Source organism: Strix aluco, chromosome 13 (assembly GCF_031877795.1).
Source record: "Strix aluco isolate bStrAlu1 chromosome 13, bStrAlu1.hap1, whole genome shotgun sequence".
Lineage (NCBI taxonomy): Eukaryota > Metazoa > Chordata > Aves > Strigiformes > Strigidae > Strix > Strix aluco.
In genome coordinates this window covers 9037052-9059042 of record NC_133943.1, presented here as the reverse complement: position 1 = coordinate 9059042, position 21991 = coordinate 9037052, and the positions used below count along the sequence as shown (strand labels likewise).

Sequence of the window (21991 nt, the reverse complement as noted above, 5' to 3'; positions counted from 1 at the left end):
CACCCTGAGTGCCAAAGGTGAGCTGGAAGAGGCTGGAGTTGATACCAATTCACACCATCAGACTAATTTTAGAGCAAATTACACCAACGACCTGTTTCAGTGCACCCTGACTCCACCACCCAGTTTCACTTCAACATTGCAACATCACCCACCGGTGCTCACAACGTCAAGGTGAGAAGGGGGCCGGCAGCCCACGCGGGTGACACACCTGCACGGGGGTGCCTGCAGGTACGTGTTTGGGTAAGCATATTGGGCACAATTACAGCTGTTTAATTTTTAAACATCTGGTTTACAGAACACTGTAAACACATGCAATTGGAGAAGCAAACATAGCCGGTGCTTCTCACCAGGTCACCCTTTCTCCACCCACGGTTGGTAATTGTCCAATATACCACATGCAACCCTAGCAGCTTGTTATGAAAAGAGCCTGTTCTGTATGGGACCCCTTCCCTGCGAGACAGTCCTCCAAAGGAGGACAAATAAAAGACATTTCCTCGCTCTCAGATTTAGACATTTCCATTTTTATGGTGGTTGCACAAGGGCAGGTTGAGGACTTGTCTCACACACCTACTGCTGCAGCTCACGGCTGGGCTGTGGGAACAGCCAACTCAGCTGAAAACCTTCAGGACCCCCTGGGCTGCCAGGGCTGTGCAAATTTCATTGGTGGTTTTTAGCCATGAAGCTCTGACCAAGATCTAACTGTAGGCCAGGAAGCACTATCATCTCACATACAAACAGTTCTTCAAGCCTGCCAAAATACTGATTCACCCCAAAGAGGACTCCAAGTGACGCTGGAAGAGTTACTGCTGGAGTATCTTCCCATCATATGACCTGCTCTAGCATCTGCACAAAAACTTTAACTTCCAAAAAAACAATAGGACAGGCACGTTCCCACTCCCAGTCATGTTCACAAGGTGTTGGAGCAGCTAGCAGGAGAGGCATGAATCTATTCCCTTGAGCATTGTTTTGAATCTGTTTATCTCTGGGTTTGGAACTGCCTCCCAGCAAAGCCCTGAATGCAAGGAGGTCCTGCTGAGAGTGCCCCGCTTTTTTCAGCTTCCCACTGATCTCATTGTGGAGCCTCCAGGCAACTAATATAAGTTTTTCTCCAGTTGGTCCTTCCACCATTTTGACAACTTTGGGATGTTGCCTAACATTTGCTTGCTTTTCCCCAAAACAATCAGCAAAACCTGCCCAGCAGAGACGTGTAAGATCAGTAACGTTCTGCTTTCTGGTCCAGCTTTTCCCACACTCACAATACAGACCACGGCTGACTTCAGCCTCTGCCTCCTCTGCAGCCACAGCATCTCCCGTGCTCTTTCCGCCAAGCCCGGTGCAGTATCCTGTTTGCCATCCTTCCTGCTGCTCTATGCCATTAGCATGACAGTATCAGTTTTTCCACTCAAACTCCCACATCCTTTTCCTGGTCAACACATCATATGATTGTTCCATTGACCACACTCTGATGGAAAAAACTTACTGCGCTTGAGCCTCATCCCCCAGAAGGGCAGGACAGAAAGGGGCTGGTTTCCTTCTTCAGGCCTGTGCTGGTGTATTCACAGATCGCCCTATCACAGCATCCATATTCTCAAAGCATATTACTTTATAAGATTTACTCCACTGCATCATTGGGTATAAATAACATGCAATTTCTGCCTGTAAATATAAGACAAGACACAGATACTCACGGAGCACTGGTTGTTTTACAGCCCAGGCAGCATCTGCTAGTGGTCGCTGTTTCCAGCCATGTTCTAATACCCCCACCACCAAGCAGCACCAACTCCTGCTTCCCTCCTACAGCCAATATTTCCTCCTACAGCCAACATTTCCTCCAGCCAGGGTCATTCCTCATCCACGTCGGAGGGCTATAGGACTCCTGCTCCTCTCGTACCCACACACAGCGGTTACCGGCGAGAGCCACGCTGCTGCTCCTGCAGCTTGGCCTGGCGATGGTCCCCTCTGCTAAGGGCTGCCTCCCAGCGAGGTCTTCAGATTTGTGTCTGCATGTTCCCTGTGACAAATCAGGTGATGTTCTGCCTACCCCGCTGTTCCCTTTGCAGCCTTTGATGCAAGACCCAGAAATCAGTTTGCAGAGAATGCCCCTAAACCAACACCTGGTGACAAATTTTTGGCCAGCCCCTGGCCTGGAGCTGAGGGCTCTTTCTCAGTGACTTCAGCCATGCGATTGCTCCAGGACAACTATTTTTACGGGGAAACTTGCCTGAGCCTACTGAGGTGGGAAGTGATGTTCTGCAGAGATCTAACACGTAACTACTCCCGCGAGGGCTGCGGCACTCGGGGCCTGCCCTAGGCACAGCAACGCGGTGGATGCAGTGTCTGATGAGCATCCAGACTCCTGCGCTTGAGCCTGGCTCAACTGCAGGATCCGTTTCCTTCACGCCTCCGGGCATGAGGTAACGCACCCCACGGACCCAACTCGAGATTTCTGGCTGCCCTTCCACCCGTTCCCAGGGACACCCCACACCACCCGCACGGGCCGTTCCCAGAGCGGTATTTTTAGGGAAATCCGCTGCCCCCCCCGCCCGCCGCCCGCCGCGGGGTTTCCCTTCCAGCTGCTGCCACCTCGTGGGGAGCGGGAGCAGCGATCGTTCCCAGTTGTTCCCAGTTGGGGACAGGGAAGGGGCGAGCAGGCAGGGCTTTGGGAATTGCAGTCGAGTCCAAAGCACACAGCTGAAGTCACCTCCGGTTCATTTTAATGACCCCTTTTTCCGGGAGGGAGCAGATTTTCTGCTCGTTAGAGCAGCCCCAGGGTTTGGCAGACTCAGCCCAGCCTTTCCATCCCTGCCCGGGCCTGAGGGATCTGACCAAGACTCCCAGGTGCAGAAAGAGCGACCTGAAGGGCTGTAACGTGTAGGGGATTCTTTGAACAATCTTTTTGGAGCATTTAGTGCCCAGGGACGAGAGAAATCCAGATCCCTGAAAATTTCCCCCATCCTTTCCCAGCGAACAGGACACCCTGCCCACCCGCCCTGCAGTGCCCAGCCATCCCCCGGGACAGGTTTCCTGGAGGGAACCGGGGTTGGGTCCTCCCTCCGTTTTGGCCCATTCAGACTGGCAGCTTCAGGAACAGGGTCTGTGGGGTTGGGAGCAATGTCCCACAGCAGCCCAGACGATCAAAATTAACCCATAAAAGCCTCTGGGCAATTGGCACCAATCATTTTTTTACATATTCACCCTCCCAACTACCCTTTAAAAAGGATCTGCACAAGTAGTGGTATCCCGGAGCGATTTCCTTACAGCTCTACCTGTGCACTTCTTGTGCGGTGCCAGACGGGGCTGTCAGAGGAGACGCAGCCAGGCCCAGCCTTACTCTGCATCACCACTTCCCAAAACAAGGCAGCAACCCTCCAGCGCTGGGCAGGCGGGCAACCTCACCCCCAAAATCACCCCACAGTTTGGAGGGGAAGCAACGGCAGAGCTGGGTAACTGCAGAAACAAGACGAGAGAATTAAAAGCAATCCCAAACTCAAACACTTCAGCTGGTCAGACACCAGGCTAGATGACCGGCACACAAAAGAGATTTGAGGGATGCAGGTGGCTATAATAAAAATACCTGTTTTAAAATTTGTCAAATACGGCAAGATGTGAAAGGAGAGGTGAGGGAGGTGAGGAAGAGAAGTGCCAAAACACTGGCAGGGGCAGGTGGAGCAAGATCCTCAAAGCAGCCATCAGGATCCAATTACCTTCTCCTGTTGAAAGCTGCACCCATGGCCCAGGGTTGTGAAGGAAACCAATTTTGTGAGATGCAATTATCTTGCCAGAGCTTCACAAAAACTACACCTCCATTCAGCAGAACCGAGCCAGACTGGTGTTATCCAAACATCCAACCCAGCCGGTGCCGTTCGGTGCTCTTCAGTCCATATCCACTGTCCATTGACTCAGAAACCTCATGATACCTATTTTAAATATTCAAATACTCACTCAGATTTCAAGCAGGCTGTGAGCATCTCCCAGACTGACCCATAAACTGAACATGTGAATCAGCAACCTACTTACCTGTATTATTAAAACTTCATCTTTTAAACGCCCTTCGTCACTCAGATCATTTAAGGAGTTGAGGACTGCATGGCTGTGGAAAACTAATAATCAAACCTAAGAAACTGTCCGTGTTATGAAAGATGACTGGACAGACTCATAAATGCCAAGATGAGAGAGATCTCCAAGGCTTATAAGAAACTGTGGGGAATAAGCTCATTGTCTGGGATAATAAATCATTCACAGCAAGAAGATACAGCTTGAACTTGAGAAGAACTGTTAGAGAATTCAGGTAGCATTTGATCAGGAAAAAAAGGTGCCTCAGCATGGTTAGAAAAGGTGTAACTTTTCGTACCTAAGGAGGGATGTCTCCTCCCCCCAGTTTTTCTTTTTAAAGAGTTCAATTCTCTTCTCAAAACAGGGACAAAGCAACATCAGAAAGAGGAAGTGAAAGCTTCTTAGAACTCCAGGAGAGCAGCTGAGATCAGCACTGGAATTTGTGGCTCTTCCTTACAGCTCCAGTTATTATTTTTCCTGAATTTGAGCAACTCTCCTTGGATACGAGAATACATCTGAGAGCGTGTAAGCAGACATGTCACCTGCATGCAAAAAAACCCTCACACCACAAATGGCACGAAGCCAACTGGCAGAGCCGGGGTGTTGGCAGCTGGAGCAGCGTAAGGAGCCGCCGGATGGGCTGGGTGAGCCCTTCGCACCCTCGCCAGGGGCCACCCCGGCCAGCAGACCTCACCTGGCAGCACAGCAGGGGCGCAGATGCCCGATCTGCCACCTCCGCACAGGGGATTCAAGTTTCTAGTTCAGGTGGCACCGTGTTTTAACAGGCCTTTCCACACTAGAAAAGTCACGGAGTTTATTTTTTAATATTTATGAGCAGTAAAGTACAACGAGAAAAGCTGAGGTAAGGTTTTTTTGTGGCAGTAGAGAACTTGTTTCCCCAACAGCTTGGGAGTACAACTGTTGCAGTTTAATCAACAGTTTTGACTCCAATTTAGGAAGGTATTGGAGCACAGCTTACCCTTAAGCACCTGTGTGAGTATCAAAGAAAAACTCAGGTCCTTTGCACTTGTAAATTAAATGGACAGAACTGCAGTCTAAAAGAGCAAGAGTCTACGGCCACATTGACTGTAAATCACCTGGTAAGACATCAGGGGAACACAGGGAAGACAGGGCAGACTCCCAGGGTAAAACAGCACTTTAACACACAAATGAAAGTCAATGGGTTGCAGACCTTTTCTGTGAATTCCTGGTCTGATCCTTCCCATTACATGCACCCTCATATTGGCACTCCCCGCTTTAAACTGCAGATTTTGTTCTCTTTAAAGAGTTCCCAGGTTGCAATGGGAACTCCTCCTTTTAGCAAACATCTGAATGTCAGAGCACAGGTACGTTACCGTCTCCAGCAAGCTGCACTCACATAGTTATCATCTCTGATCCAAACACATCAGCATCATTTACCGTGGGAGCAAAAAGGCTCCTGGAAGTCAGGCTCCCCACGGGCTATGCACACGCTGGACCAGATGCTTGGATGCTGGCTCTGGACTGCTCTGATTCCTGGAAAACTGTCTCCTGATGGCAGGGTGGAAGATGACACAGACCTTTGAGTGATGGGGCCAATAGTTCTTACGTTCTTCAACATGAAGTCCGCTTCCCTTCTGCGCCTCGAAAAGACAGGTATAATGATACTCTTATTTTGTAGACTAACACACTTTTGAACACACAGATGACTGGTTTGCCCCCAAATCATGTCACTAGGTAGCAGTGCTGGCATTCAAACCAGGTGCTCTTCACATCCAGCATCTATCCTAACCACTGCAGCAGCAGCTTCATCACTGACACGAGCGTATGGACAGAGCACAAAAAACCCCCATGCTTTGAAGCAAATTGTTACATGGATATATTTATTGCATTGCAGTCTCAGCAATTTTAAATATAAACATTTATATTTGGAAAGCAGAATATTGCAAATTCAGTATTATTCAATATGTTCATAGCAGCATCAGCTTCCTAAGAAACAAAATATTTAGGAAGACAGAGAAGGAATTACAAACGGATTACACTCTCATTTATCACCATTTGACCAAAATGTGGTATTGCAGCTGTGAAACAGATATTGAAGTCACCAAATCTGACCTTGCAGACACAAGTAATTTCAAGACTGAAGTGCGTCATTGTACCTGATATCCTGCACATTTTTAGTGTGCCAAGACATAAGGCTAACAGTCAAGTGCCTGAAGAGGGCAGATGATCTATGTATCTGCGTTACCTGACATATTATAGTTTTAATAACAATACTTAGCACTTGTATAGCACTCACCGCTTCCCCAAATCCTTGCGAGACAGGCAAGGATTGCTCTCAGATGGATCACGGCTGGGGAGCATAAGGGAGAGGGAGGGAAGCGGCTTGCCAAGGCCGTTCAGTGAGCAAGTGGCAGTAGAGGGATCAGAATTTGTCAGCACCTGACTTCCAATCCCATGTCAGTCTGGTAGGTCATGCTGCTCCTCTGTGGTTCGTTAAGGAAGTTTTGTAGATGATAATTGGTTAACAAGTCCCAATCCATGCAACTACAGTGGATGCATGCACCATTTGAAAAGGTCAACACAACCGCTCCCCTCGTCATGCCCATTTTAGTTTTAAAGGAACTGAACACTTCTCTGGTTTTCTCATCTCAGAATGATCTGTCACGCTGAAGATACAATGACACAGCTGCACTTTGCTTTGAAGCAGTGAAAATCAGAAGCAATCGCTATAGGAGCGGGAGCAGCTTTCATTTCTTTCCTGAGGGAGAGCACTGATCTTTTGAGAGGAAAAAAGGATGGATATGTTTTTACACAAACTGATCAAACTACTTTTCATTCTAAACGAATACAAGACTGACTGAAAGTCTCAGGTGTACTAATTTTCTTCAGCTAAGTCATCCAAGTGTACACTATGAAGCTAGCAGCTAATAAAATAGTTATCCAGGAACATCAGAAGGCATTTTCCTTCCCTGACAGGCCTTCACTTCTACCAGCTAAGAGCAAGAGCACTTACAGCGACATCTAAAAGGACTTGTAAACATCACGAGACAAGCCATCTCTGATATTCCTCCACTAAAGTAGTGCTTTCTCCTGCACCCCCGGGAAGCTAACAAGGATAACCAAGCCTCCTACCATCCCTGCCTCAAAAGGGGAAATTTGCTTACTTGTTTTTTCTCCCACTGGGTTTCTTCCGCAAAATTGTGTCAGTGATTAGGGACGGAGTCTGGCAGAGACTCCTGGGGCACAGTTCACACACCGTGAAACGCTCAGAGCGTAACGGAGGCTGCGCTCGAGGACTGTCCTGCACACTCCCCTTCACCCTTCACAACCACCCAATGCTGGCCAAGGTGCACAGAGCGTTCAGGCTAGAAAGCAACCTCCCATTTCAGGAAGTTATCACCAAGTAATTCCTCTCTCCTCCCTTTTTTTTTTTTTTTTTTGCCTGCTTTCCCACTTTCAGCATGCCATGAAAGCCTGTAGTTGGGAAAATATACAGAGAAGTACATGTTATACTTAGAGTAGCTTACGCACATTTTTTTTCCATCAAGAAAAGTCTTCACCAAGTGCACTGACCCTGCAGTGCCCACCTGGAGGAGGACGGTCAGATTGCCTTGCCTATCTCCTCCCAAGTGGCCTCATTTTTTTTTCTGCCCAGGCTGCTAATGGGTAAAAAAGATGGCAGCAAAGGATGCTCTTAAATAGTAAGGGTTTTGTCCATAACATTTCTTCCACATAACAACTGATGCTTTTTCCTACTGATACACTGTCAACATCTGACAGAAAAAGCTGTGATTTTTAAAAAATTGTTTTTCATTTCAAGCAAATTTTAACTGCTTTACTTACATCCAGCTGTTGCCAATGTCATCTTAGGTTAAGTCAGAACAGAAGAAAAGTCATACGACCTCCTGAAAATGGATGTTTCCTTCTCATGACAGTGGCTCTTAAAAGCACCTTTTAGATATGAAAAGGACACTACTGGCTACATGAACAGCACAGTACTGAAAAAAAAAAAAAAAAGTTGTAATAATGTTTATCTGAAGGTGAGACACAGGCACTGCTGGAAAAAAGTCTGACCAAGTTGAAGTTTCTAAATGAAAACCCTACCAGAGTATTAATATTTTCTATTTCCTAACTAAAAAAATTAAGCTCAGCTTGGACTCTATCCTCCTTTGCTAGACTTTTAGCTTGTTATCTAGAAGGATATTACTAAGATTTTAGGTCTCTCCCCTTGAGTTCCTACTGCCACTGGCTGCCCCTGTCTTCTTCTGTTCACCTGCTCAGATCTCACCACTATCTACACTGCAGGGTCTTGAAAAAGATAATACAGGACAGCACATCATGAATCCTTGTATTTGTCATCTTCTTATGGGCAAGGATAATAATGCCAAGAAAACTTTGCATGGAGCTAACGCTGTAGATGTTAGGACTGTAAATTGGAGTTGCTTCTCTAGAAACTCTCATTGTACAGTTAGACTGTTAATACTTGTCTGCAAACTGAGCCACGCCTCTTTTAGCTGTTTTTTACGGGTGCTTAATTCACTTTAAATTTTGGCCTGTTCAGGCCCACCTACCATCAAGCCTGCAAACTGGGAGAATTAGCTTTGAAATTACTATTTCACTCTAGGAAGATCATCTTCCTTCACTAGAAGAAGGGAAATATTTCTTTATCATTTCTTCTTCCAGTTGTGGCTTCCTACATTTCCATTTGTGCATCCTGATAATATCCTTAGGAATAGGTATTTTTGGTTTACAATACCTTAATTACAATAAGAATTCTACTAATTCTGTAATATCTTAGTTTTTCAACATGATTTCTAGTAAGTATTAGCCTTTCATAATGTTATAGCAAAGACTGTCTTAGGATTCCTATAGTACAAACTTCAAATTTTTAAGCCAATGTCAAGAAGCAAAAGCATGAATTGAAATAGTTCTGGGCTACAGAAGATGCATATTTTAGCATTTATATTTTACAATTTGCGATGCAGGCAGGAGAGAAAACATCCTCATACTAATTCACAGTATTTTGCAGTTATGCTTTGAGGCAGACACTAATATATAACTCAAGAGCTTCTCAGGAAGGAGTTTGCCTGGCTGAAGGAATCACTGCAACACTGCTACTGCGGCTGCATTGCTTCCAAATGGCTGTAGTACTGTGCCTTCCAATTTTACCTGGTTGCAGAGCTTGCAGTTTAAGATGGTGGTTATAATTCTGATCTGTTTAATCAAAGACAGGAAGTTTACCACATCCTCAGAAACTCAGGGTTTTCACAGTTTGCTGTCCCTGCTGCCTTTCCATTTTCTTTCAAGATTCTGGATGAAATAATTGTTTCCACCCGTCTCATTTAGTTCAGTGCCAGTAAGCCGTAGAAAGGGTAAGTGTGGGCAGCATGTTGGACAGAATGTCAAATTCAACAAAAATGAGACATTTCTTCTCTGCTGTTTTTTTTCTGGACACTTTTTCACCCATAGTGATTCACAGATGCAAGTGGGTGACTGCAACAGCAAACTAGGAAAACCTAGCACTGTGGGAAGGAAAACAAGTAAATTTAAAAAAAAAAATCAGTTTACTCCAATCGATCCAAGATGAGTAATTCTGACCAAATAATTCCAAAAGTCTGCAGAGAATACTGTGAAAACCAAGAATAGCCAAAGGCTATCTGGATGCAAAACTAGATGGGGTAACATTCCTCAGGGAGGGGGGGGAAAAAAACCAGTGGGCAGTCAAGCCTACTCCTGCTGAGAGACCTTGTCCTGCTTCCAAATGATACAGAAGGGAAAGCTGCATCAGAAACAACGAATCCAGAAACTGAAGAACAGGAAGCAGGTAGAAAACAGTACTCACAGACTACTTCAGTGATCACCCGGTGAGGACATGCTAAGTACGTGTCTCCAGATCAGGAAAAAAACCTTCCAGGCAATTAACAAGCTGGACAAGCCAGTTGAGAGAAGGAACTAAAGTCACACTTTTTACAAGCTCTTTTTTTCCCTTTGGCCTTATCTATTCTACCACCACAGTCCTGTTTAAGAAGTGTTTGATAAAAATGAAGCAGCTGTGCAAAAGTTTCCCAAGAAATAATCCCAGCCATGATACCCATAACTTCAGGGTAACACTGCAGCTCTCAGCCTGATCCTCCCTACCTACCAGTTTCCCTCATCCCCACAGCATAGCACGGTTTTATGCTGTGGCTCCATGAAAACCCCATTCAGACTACCTGCAAAGCTCCCTAGAATTATATCGCTGTACAAATAAAATCACCACTCTTAAAGTAACCATGAGACTTGGCTCCCTACTGAACTGTGTGGGCAATGAAAAGATACATGATGACACTGTGAGATACATCTGACATCACATTGTGAGACTATTGCACTACATTGGTTCTGCACCTGGCATCGTGGCACCGCACAAGTTTCATATTTGTCTACTATTTCAGAAATGATTGTAAAAAATTCTCAAATGATCACACCACTTCTTCAAAGGTAGCTCAGAAAACTGCTCCTTGCAGTAATTTGGCACCTCACCACAAACACGCTTTAGGAATCACTGCTGAGCACTGGGCTGAACAATGTCCTAGAAATACTGGACAGGTTGCAATCAGTATGTGGATCCTTTCCAGAGAGTTCTTTTATATCTGGGCCAAGGCTTTTTCACTCTCACACAGCTCTCCGTTTCTTAAGACTGCCTCCTGCTCTCCATTCTTTAGCATAATGGCTTCAGGTGTTTGCTCACACCACCTTTGGACACTGCAGCAATAGAGGAACAGCTAGGAGCAGACAGCTTTTCCAACAAAGAACCTGGATTTCATGCTGAGTTTGGAAAAGGAAAAACATGGAAAGAAATAACCAGAAACAATAAAATCAATCAAAAAAACAAACCTCATTTGTTTCCAAGGGTTGTTTTCCTTTTTTTTTTTAAACAGATTTACACGAATACTTAAAGTGAGGTAGAAGACTCCATTTCAGAACATCACATTCCATTTTATTATAGAGCAACTTTTTCTGAAGTATTAAACATGCAAGTGACAACACACATAGGATCACTTGCTTAGTCACAATCATGATGCTTGAAAGAGACAAAATCACAAACACTATGCTTGTTTGAAAGAGACAAAATTAATAAAATAGCATTTTTATAATGGGCTTTAAAAAGATACAATGTCAAAAAAAGTAGGGAAAAGGAAGACATTTTGGAAGATCTGAAGTTGTAGAAGAGGCTGTATTTAGGAAGCAGCTTGGAAATAATTGGAGAGGTACATAAGGAAGTAGGAAACAAACAAAGAACCACCAAATAAGCCATTAAATCCAAATTGAAAAAGAGAATTTTAACCAACTCCACAGATGAGACAACAATGAGAACAGAGAAGGAAAAGTTTAATAATGAGGTAGAGCAAACAAAGTAGATAAACTGTAGAGTTCTTAACCAGGTTTGTTGACTGAGGTGATGATTTTGGAAGAATAGGTCCATGATGATATAAAAAAATCAAGGCACAAACGCAAGTCTAAGCACCAGCATTTTTCATAAAATGTAAAAAAAGGAACTTGTAGATGTGAAGCAACAAACACCTGAAAGGTTTCAGAGAAGAAGTTCTGATGAAAGGAAACACTGAGACTTCTAGTAGCAACTGAGAACTTGGTGAAGTATCAACTGCCAAGGAAAGAGGGGAGTACAGCCACAAGAACATTCATGGTAGCCATACCTTATCTAATGCAGCAGGCAGTACAAAAACTAGGTAGACAAAGAGAATTAAGAATATGAGGTAAAGAAAAGCAAGAATTCAATTAGATGTCATAGTACACAGGCCTGACATCCTTTGGTCAAGTATCAAGGGAAGAGAAGAGGTCAAAACCAGTAGCCTTTGGCATGAGTGGAAAAGGCAGAGACCAGTCATCCCAAGCAACTGAAATAAAAACAAAACAGTCAGAAAGCAGAGGGAGAAAAAACAACCCACAACCAAAAACATAATGAAGAAAAATACTTGCAATAAAAGCTGCAGAGAAGTCAGGAGCAGAAATAAGCCCCTTGATTCTAGCTTCACACGTTTCTATAATTTGTGAGGGTTCTGGATAGTTGGCAACCACACAGAAAACCAGCCAGGAAAGGTTCTGAAAGCCAGGGCAACTAGGGATGAATACAATAAAAATCTTCCTAAACTAGAGTTTAGAACATCCTGAGAAGACAAAGTACTGACAGGAGAATGGGAAAGAAAAAAAGTCTGAAAAAAACGGGAAGAACTGCAGACCACATGAATACAAACAAGAACAGCACAAAAGGTGAGGAAACAAGAACCTCCAAGAGAAGAATCTTTTCAGTGCCTAGTCTTGGTTCATAGCAGGAAGGGATTACAGCAATAAAGCTATGTATAATAAGAAACTGTAGATATTCTTTCCTTTTCTTTCTTTTTTCCCCACTCTTGATGAAACTGTTTTGCCTCAACAGTACTTTTTATTCTGAGGCAGTTCTGTCCCAGGCTGAACTTGGATTTGCAGCTCAGTGGCTGAACTGATCAGCCATCCAAGCCCCATGTCATCTGAAATGTTGACATAGAAGTTTCAGGCTCCCCCAGAGGCATACAGCTGCTTTGTGTGTCCAGGACCTCCTGCTAAATGATTTCTGTATTTCACCCAAACACCAGACATCCCCCTAACAACAAGCAAGTGGTACGCTGCATTTGCAGCAACAGAAATATAGGTCACAGAGTACAGTCACTCAGTTTGAGGATTTACGACCTCTATATGCAATACAAGACCTGCAATAAAGCAATTTCTCAACTTTATCTTAAACACACATGGAGCTGCTGCAAAGCTTAAGGTAGTTAAGATAAATACAGTAATAGCAGTGGGAAATCTAGTGTCCTTTGACAACTAAGGGAACAGACTAGAGAATATTACAGCTTCATTTACCCTCAAACTTCTGCATGTAGCTCTCTTGGAAAGCAGTTTATACCTGCAGAAGCCTGGCCTGGTAGCTTAACAACCTTCTAAAATAAAACCACTGATGAGCTGAGTTTGACTTTTATACTTCAAAACATTTTTAGGCAAACCTCCAAGGCTCAGTTCAACTGGAATCAGATGACACATCATCCATATGGATAGGAAAGACCCATGAAGGTTTCTGCTCCATGAGAACTGCTGGAGACACAGCACCTCTAGTTTCAATAGAGGGAACTTGAAGGCGCTTAGATACAGTACAGTTGTGCTCAGCACAGATACTTAAATCTGAGAAGAAAAACTACATCCTTGCAAACTTGACTATTACACTAAACAGCGACTGGATTAAATATAAAAGTACAATTTTCCATCTGCATCCACAACATTCACAGATAAACTCCAAATATGGAGGTCCCTGGATCAGCTACATTAGCTGCTTGCTGGTGACACAGGGCTAAAGCACAGCATTATAAATAGAAGCCTAAGCTTTGATATTGAAAACAAATTAAAGTCCTGCCATCATTCACAGAAAAAGAGCAGTTATCAATTAAGATTTCTCTTATTGAAATTGAATTGAAATGAAAATTCAATTCAATTTTCTATCACACAGGGCATTACAGAGCTAACTATGAAGAAGAGGCTAATAGCCATCAGTAGTATGTCACTCCACCCTTTTATAGATTATTTCAAATGACTATCAGAATTATGTCTTGAAAAGAAGACATCCATGTAACAATGGCAGATAAACTGTTGGTTTCATTAGCAATCTTCTCTTGAGATTACTCAGCATTTGTGATTCATTTTAGGTGGAGATCTAATCTTAAACTCCTTACATGCGTGCCACAATTAGCTCCTCTAATTGAGTACACCAAAATTCTCTTCCAACTCTCTCCATTTAGCTTTTTAAGCAGTGGGATCTGTGCTTACTTCCCTCATCTCACAGAAACAACTGCGTTGCTGATCTCGTCCTGAGACCCCCAACAGAAATCCAAGGAGGCTGCTTTGGCATCAAGCTCAGGATGCTCCAGTTTGAATTATTTCTCCTACCTTGTTATGGTAATGGGAAACCAGTCACAGTACCATCATACTTCATGAGAACGCTAAATAGCAATGAGAGCTGCAGCAGCAATTCATGCTATCACATAAATACACTTTGGCTCAGCCAAGTCAATGTGCTAAATGGACAAGCAAAACATTCTCTCCTCGAATAAAAATCTGGTTTATGTGACGTGTGAACACTTGTTGATAATCCACTTTGGGCCGCCTTTTTCTCCGTGACTGGCTTCTTGCACGGGTACCACCAGCACTGGCACCCTCTGTGTGGGCAGTCCCGCTACCCACATCAGCTTCACCTCTGGCAGACAGATGCAAAGTGTCACCTGGCATCTTCTTTTCTCCAGCTCTGCCCAAGCGTTTCTGCCTCTCACGCTCATCCTCTGCCTTCCCTCGTCCTGATCCAACTTTCAATCCCAGCGTCTGAGTGTCATTTGTCAGGGCTAGATCCTCCGAGACAGTCTTTGAGTCAGCTCCCTTCTTTACTGAGGACTCCTGCAGCTTGAGTCTGTCAAACAGCTGTAAAAGAATATTTGTGTATATGACCACATTCATAAAACAAGAGAGACCGCTTGTTCAGCATTTCTACCTGGTATTTGTGCATACAATGCCACATCAGAGCTTACAATACACAATTAGTGAAGAATCTCTACCAGCATTAAAGACTGTGTTTTCCTGCCAAAGTCAAACAGTGACATAAGGTGAATGGATCTCTTGCATGTGCATGAGTCTTTATGTGAGCACCGAGGAATTTAATTTGGGGAGCAATACTGATGTGCAGGAGCATTTAACTTTGGTCAGGAACAACAGAAAGCTACCAAGTTCCTCCATTAGCTCACTTTCCCCAACGCTCTTGTAATATTGTCAGATGGTATTAGAGAGATTTCCATTCTTGTGCCCTCAGGCCGGACATGAATCCCCAAGATAAGGGGCCTCAATCAGCAAAGAGTGTATACTGAAAAAATTATGCACCTTCTGTGTTCCCCAAAACAAACTAAAAGATGCCGTGGGGGTATTCTGGGAGGTGAGCAGACCACAAACAATAGAAAAACAGTAAGAGCTACAGCAGCAGATCCAAAGCACTGTATGAACTCATTAATCTAAGAATACATGGTGCTGAAACTGGAAAAGAAACTTCTTTTACTCTGGCAGCAGGCAAACTTTTATGAAATACTGACAAATGAAAAGGATTCTTGGTTAGCCTGGCTCATCCCAGCAACAGGATGGAAAGCCAATCCCTGTGAGAGTGGCCTAAAGGAACAATTGATTATTTTTAACTAATCTTTAAAAAAGGAAGGGTGGGATCTATCAAAAAACAGATTTAAATGGCAGGAATTTGAAAGCAAATTCCTCACAATGGAACTGTTTAAAAGTTTTTGTGATGCTTCTCTGGTGTTCACAAGGCCCAGAGCTATGCCATTCAACAGGCAAAGCCCTGTCACATTTTTTTTTCCTTCATTGTTCAGAAGTTCATCTATCATCTCTTCAGTTCTCAACTTCGTAAACATCTTTTTTTGCAGTTGGATCCTAGAGAGTGTCTTGCTTTGAAGCAACATGCAGAATCTTGGGCATCACAGTACCTAGACTAGAAGTTCAAGTGACCAAACATACTGTTTCGTTGTCTGGAGACAAAGACTGTCGCTCCATGAACATTAGTACCAGAGTTATGCACTGCCAAATCACCTGGCAGGACAAACGTGGACCAGATCAGACACAGGTGCAAAAAATGCATAGAACAAATATATGAAAAACCACAGAGTGAGTTTATAGAAGGTCAGCATATCGCACAAAGCAGTGGCAGCAACTGTGATCTGATATTAGGAGCTCTAAAGTAGAACTTCTGTAACTATGGCCAAAGTACTTCCAAAAAGGTGAGAAAACTGGTTTTTTTTTCCCCCTAGTTCAAGTCATTTTAGATTAATCTGTACTAAAAGGAGGTAAAAATATTTCAAATATAAATATAGTTTTCCAATTAATGCTCCTCTTTTACCACTTTGGAAAAGGAGATACTAAAAAAATATGAAAACTGGAGATGGGTACCTACCCGGGTTAGTGTGAGCTGCGGTTCTGCATAGAAAGCTTTGCCCATTACTGGTTTCCTGTATGTCTCATCCACGTCTGTCAGGGCCTAGAAGATAAAAGAAACGGAAAGGTCAAAATTAAAAGAAAACATGGAGAAGCTTTGGACCAGCTTTGTGTCACAGCATTATGAAATTATGTTCTATCTGAGAGAAAATCCATCCTAGGAACAAGCTGTGCTTTGGAGCCAGTTTCTTAATCATTTAAGTTGTACTGAGGTATAAAAGCAACAGCAAAGCCTTGCATCCATTCTGCATTACTTGCAAAATCTTTGTGAGGCTTGCCTGCAAAATCCTTCCCCCCTGCTCCCCATTTCCAAACTTGTCACAGCTCTAGGCTCACAAATACTTAATAGCTGCTTTTTCATCCACTGTCTTTAGGATTTTCATGAAGCAGAACACAGGGAAAAGCTTTTGTCACTGACACCCCAGTGATGCGTTAGTGAAAGAAAACAGAGGAGTAGGTACCACTCTAAGCAGACTGGGTTTTGCAGAGAAAGCTTTGGAAGCTGATATTCCTCATATTCCACTCTCCTGTGTTCTTATACAAAACCTTTGAAGATGCTGGGAAATCTTCAAAGCTTCTCTCTCACCTAAAACCTCTCTAAGATGGCTAGGCACCTCTCCAACGTACCAATCCAACACCAAGCACCACTTAACGCCTGAAACCCAGCACCAGCGGCAAGGCAAATTACCTTTATGAACCACAATACCACATCAATCTTCTCAAAACACAGTTTGCTTAAACCTGTTGCAAATTTCAAGTTTTCAATATAGCAGTTATAAATCAAGGCCTGGAACAATAATTACCATATTCCAGAACTTGTCAAATGCAACCAAAAACCCTGTGCAGACTCCACGAAGCCCTTTGAAAGTGCGGATATGGACATTGATTTTTACACCATCTCGGACACAGCGATGAAGTTCCCCCAGTGGGCTGCCTTCATGGACTAAAACAAAAAGAGAACATCACCAGTCTTCAACAAAATACGTATATATAAGATATGTAAAAATCTACTCTATGTAGAAGTATGGCAGATCTTGGTACAACACTTGTCTTCACAGCAAAAGAAATGAGAAGCCCCAGAGCACTGTAACACACTGCAGTTGTAATTACTAGACCACCAAAACTCTTCCTGCAGTGGGGACAGCAGAGACTTTAGAAAACATGAAGGTTTCGCTTTACACAACACGCAGCCAAATCAGCCTTAGCAGAAAGTTTTTTTACTACATTTCGAAAATATACTAAGTAATGCTAATCTTAAATAAAAGTGGTTCAGAGGGAACAGACAGCCCACAGAGGCAAAGAGAATTTCGCAGAAAAGACAACGCCTAGCTAAGGCTACCTCAGATTAGTCACAATCTGTTAATAAAGTATTGTATCAGATCCTTTTTCTTCACAAGGAGATTTCTGAAACAATGAATGACTCAAAGTTTTTCAAGGAACTAAACTGGATCAGTTTAAATTGATGAAAATGTATTGTTTCAGTTAAACTTTCGGCAGCCAGCTGAACATCCTTCAAAGATGTACAAGTCTCTGGCAAAGAAATAAAGTGACTATAAGCAGCAGTGGCCAATGAAACCATGCTAAACCACAGAAATATAGTGCTTTTAGTCAGAGCAAAACCAAAGGAATTCAGTAAAACATACAGCTTACCTGGTACACACAAGCCTTATCTGCACAATAGAAATCTTTGCAAGTGTGAATTTTCTAGAGCAATAGATATTATCTACTTCACAACCTCCACCCATGCCATGGTGAAGCGACTCATTCCAGTGTTAAATTACAGCTACCCATTTGCAGGTGCAGACAGCCCCAGGATTGCTGCACAATTCCTACTAAGAGTCAGGGAAAAGTATTGGTCTAAATTCTGACACAGTTCTTCATATTAATAAAATACCTGAATCAGAGATGTTCTCTCGCCTTGTGCTTTAGGGACTATATATTTAAGGTTTGATTTGAACACTAGAAAATGCATCCCGTGAGTGCAAAAATGTTACTCTATGACAGCTGATCTGCAGGACTTGGCTGCATAGTAATTCTTAGCCACAGCAGGGAAATCTAAAGCAGTTTCCTCTGAATTAACCTAATCACATTTATTTTTTGAGATCCACTGCCTTCTTGCCAGCTCTCTCCAGCTGAAAATTGCTTTCACACAGAGCATAAGCTGTCTCAGTAACTCCCAGCTCTGCTTATGGGGGTCTTTTCATGAGTCTCTGTGCTTCTTTCAGCCGAACTGATGACAAATTATGTTCTGAATTCACAGGTCCATCATGGGAACCACAGATGACACCACTGCTACATCAGATTGATGCTTTTAATCAGGTAACAGTATTTTTTCTAACCAACTCTGAGAATTTACAGGACCATTTTAGATTTAGATTTTTTTTAGATTTTGGATTCCAACATTCCCGTTACATAGGAACTTTATCTACAACTTCTTACAAAAATCCAAGTACAATCTTTATTTCCAACTATGCCTTTGCTTGTCAGCATGCCATGAGGCCTGGTGGGAAACACTACTTTACAGCTCTACCAAATCTAGAAAATACATGCTCTTTCCCATTTTCCTTGCTGTGTAAGGTTCTGGCTTCAGCACAAACCTCCAACTTCACCTGATCAAAAGGGGAGAACACATCATCCAAAAACCTTTCAACAATCTGACATCCACTTCACGGAAAAAATAAAACCAGCAATACAAGGAATTTATTTTTGCAACGTGCCTCCTCTGCAAGCATCAAAGCCTGCCTGTAATGACCAGGCTCTGCATGCAGGTAGATTTGTCTGTGACTTTTGATGCTCGTAAGTACCAGTATTAATAATTTTTCAATCCGTAGGAAAAGAGTGACCTAGTTGGTTTTGTACTCAAAATCCAATCCCTATTGTACAAAATAAGCACATGCTTAATACCAGGATTCTGAAGAATGACTAGAAAACTACTATAAGCCATAGGGCAAGTACCCCACGAGGGAGAAAATAAAGATCCAAACTCTGGTTAAGTTCAAGTCCCTGTCCTCTCACTTTTACGGCTACATCTGAAATTAACCCTCATGACAGGCAAAATTTTAGCTCCATTTCTGACCCACTGAATTTAAGGAACACGCCATACCTTGTCACAGCTGCCTGGGAGCACAGCATCACAACTGCGGGACATGGCAAGCCACATATCACTGTCAGAGGCAGCTACTGCCTTAGAATTCAAGCTTCAAACGCTGGCCCACCTGCGGTGCAGACAGGCCCCCTACTTACAGGGAAAGCACAAAATTTTGGCTATAAATTACTCTTAAAACTCTCCAGACTGCTGAACAGCACTTTATGTCAGTTGTGCCAGTCTTATTCAAATTCCACGCTGTCCAGACTTAGATGTGTGGATATTAAATACGTGCTCTTAATGGAAGCATGTAATTTATTTGCTAGACCACCACTAAAGTTAATTTTTACACAGGGTTTTTTTCAATTTCCATCACAGTAATCCAAATACAGATACTTTATATTAAGATCCTAAATCAATATTTAAGGTCAGTTCTTTTGGAAATCCTCCACCAACAGAACCTCTGCATTTGTGTAGAACGCTAGGTTTACATGTTATTTAGGATCATGCAGCACTTACAGCAATGAATACATTATGTTTTGGTGTCTAAGCAAGAAAAAAGTTCTGCTTTGGGCATGCAGAATTGAACATTTTGGGCTTTGCCTTTTTATAAAAAGAACATTAAGGGGAAGCTGGTGATTAGAAGAGATACTTTGATTTCAAACACCTCTCAGATTTTTAATTAAGTCGACTAAAGTTACATCTCGTTTGATAGCAATGCCATTTGATTCTTGGTGTAGGTGCACAAGTTGCACTCCTTCATGTTTAGGGGCTACTTCCATGACTACACTCATAAGTTTATACAACAAACTTATATCATCATCACTGCTGATGAATTTAGCAACACCACAGCTGCCCTCACCTCCATCCACTGTTCTACCATCGTATTACTAGAAACGCTAGTGGTGTATTTGTTCCCCCCAGGATGTACAGTTAGTAACCAAGACAGAGCAGTGCGTTACAGACTCCTGCTGCGGTTATGATTTAACTTTGAGCCGCATGTACACAAGTCTGATTTCTGGTTTAAAAATAGTACTTTTGAAATCACAGCAGTTTCTCATCCTTTTTTCCTTAAAATCAAGAGGATGAACGTAATTAAACAGATAACATCACCATAACAAAACCAGCATCATCTCTGAGTAAGCAGTTCTGTGAAATGCACGCTTCCTCATTTCTGCACACAACCTGCCCAGCCTTTTACCTAGCACACAAGTACCATTTTCCACTCAAACTCCATCATTTGCCCCCTCTGACCCACCCACACCCCGCTGCCACCCAACCACTTCCTTCAGCCGCCGCCCTCTTCAAACTTCCAAACTTCCCCAAACTCTATCCCAAATCCACGCTGCCGGAACACCCGGGCCCAGCCCGCAACCCTCGACCCCACCTCAACAGCCCCCACAGCCCGCACCCCGCTCCATCACCCCAGCGCAGGCCCAGCCCACGCCCTCACACCCTCCGCCATCCTCCCGCCCCAGGCTGCCTCCTCAGCCCTTACTCCTGCCTCCCACCTCACTCCCCTTTCCTACCCCAGCACCGCTCCACCCGCCGCCCCCCTCAGCCGCCGCGGGGCCGCGCTCCCTCAGGCCGCCCGCGCCCTTACGGGGCATCCTGGTGAGGACGTTCCGCGGCGCCCGCCGGCGCCGGGCCGCGGCCCCGCCCTCGGCCGCCTCCTGCTCGGGGCCCGCGTTGACCATGAGGCTGCGGAGGCGCTGGATGCGCTCGGGGTCGGCGGCGGGCGGGCCGCGGCGGGCGGCGCGGGCGGCGGGCGGGCCGCGGCGGGCGGGAGCGGAGCGGCGGCCGCGCGGGCGGAGCAGGCCGCGCTGGAAGCTCTCGTACTCGGCGAGGTTGTTGAAGCAGGGCGCGGCGGGGAAGGGCAGCGGCGTGCTGGCGGAGTAGAGCGCCAGCAGCGGGTCGAAGCGGCTGGAGCTCACGTCCAGGCGGCTGGGGCTGGGGGAGCGCTCGGGCCCGGGCCGGCGGCGGGGGCGCCGCTGCTCCGCGCCGCCCGCGGCCCCCTCGTCCTCCTCCATGGCGGGCAGCGGGCCGGGCCGCCGCCGCCGCCGCTAGGGGCCGCTGCAGCTCGGGAGGGGAGGGCGCGGCGCAGCGCCCGCGCGCGGGACGGGCCCAGGGGCGGGGCGGCCTCCGCCCACCGGGAAGTCTCGGGAACTCCGGAGTCACTGCGGTTTCCCTCCTCGCTGCATCGTCGGTTAACCGGCCCCCCACCCCGCTGCAACTGCCCCGCTGGTCTCTGTACTGGGGGTGCTGCCCCGCGCAGGGACCAAACGCCACCTGCCCCCAGCCCCAGGCAATGAAATGGCGCCCGGGGAAAAGGGGGTCGCGGTGTAATTTGCATTTAAATCCGCAGAAGGGTAGCCGGTGCAGAAACATTTCTCCGAAGAACAGCAAGGCAGCGCATGTTAACGCTGCCGCGCGGTTTTCTGAAGCAGATTCCACCACGTACCATTAATCTTTCATAACCAGCTCCGGTTCCGGCAGTGCATCAGCCAGAGCCTGCGGACCGGCTTCAGGGGAAACACCTGTTCCCTCTCTGGGCGACAGCACGGGACTTCTGCAGCTACAGAAACACCTCTAAGCACAGGCACAGGACACAGGCCGGGGCTGTGTGTGCCACTAAGGCCAGGCTACTTCTTGAACCTTGTGAAGATTTATTTTCCCCTCCATCTACAAAGTCATATGACTTTATGTGTGAGGATACCAAGGGGTGTTTCTTTCTCTAGCACTGATTAATACAAATTAAAGGCCATGGCTGTACAGACAGTCCATGCCTTGGTTACAAGTCTGCATCCA

General features: G+C 44.9%; 1 protein-coding gene across 1 annotated transcript; it reads right to left on the bottom strand.

Moving 5' to 3' along the window:
- Positions 1-5887: 5887 nt before the first annotated feature.
- Positions 5888-21213, bottom strand: LSM11 (LSM11, U7 small nuclear RNA associated). The gene is made up of 4 exons (XM_074838415.1): positions 20787-21213; positions 16902-17041; positions 16058-16141; positions 5888-14532 (listed from the first exon to the last, which is right to left on the bottom strand). The coding sequence occupies exons 1-4, from the start codon at positions 21211-21213 to the stop codon at positions 14128-14130; spliced, it is 1056 nt and encodes a 351-aa protein (XP_074694516.1). The 3' UTR covers positions 5888-14127.
- Positions 21214-21991: the final 778 nt, after the last annotated feature.

Bases quoted from the DNA above. Each gene is read 5' to 3' on its own strand.
- LSM11 (XM_074838415.1), bottom strand. From the start codon at position 21,213: ATGGAGGAGGACGAGGGGGCCGCGGGCGGCGCGGAGCAGCGGCGCCCC. The intron at 17,042-20,786 runs GTAAGGGCGCGG...TTTTTGTTTTAG, and splicing joins CGTCCTCACCAGGATGCCCC to TCCATGAAGGCAGCCCACTG. The intron at 14,533-16,057 runs GTAGGTACCCAT...ATTCTTTTACAG, and splicing joins CGCAGCTCACACTAACCCGG to CTGTTTGACAGACTCAAGCT.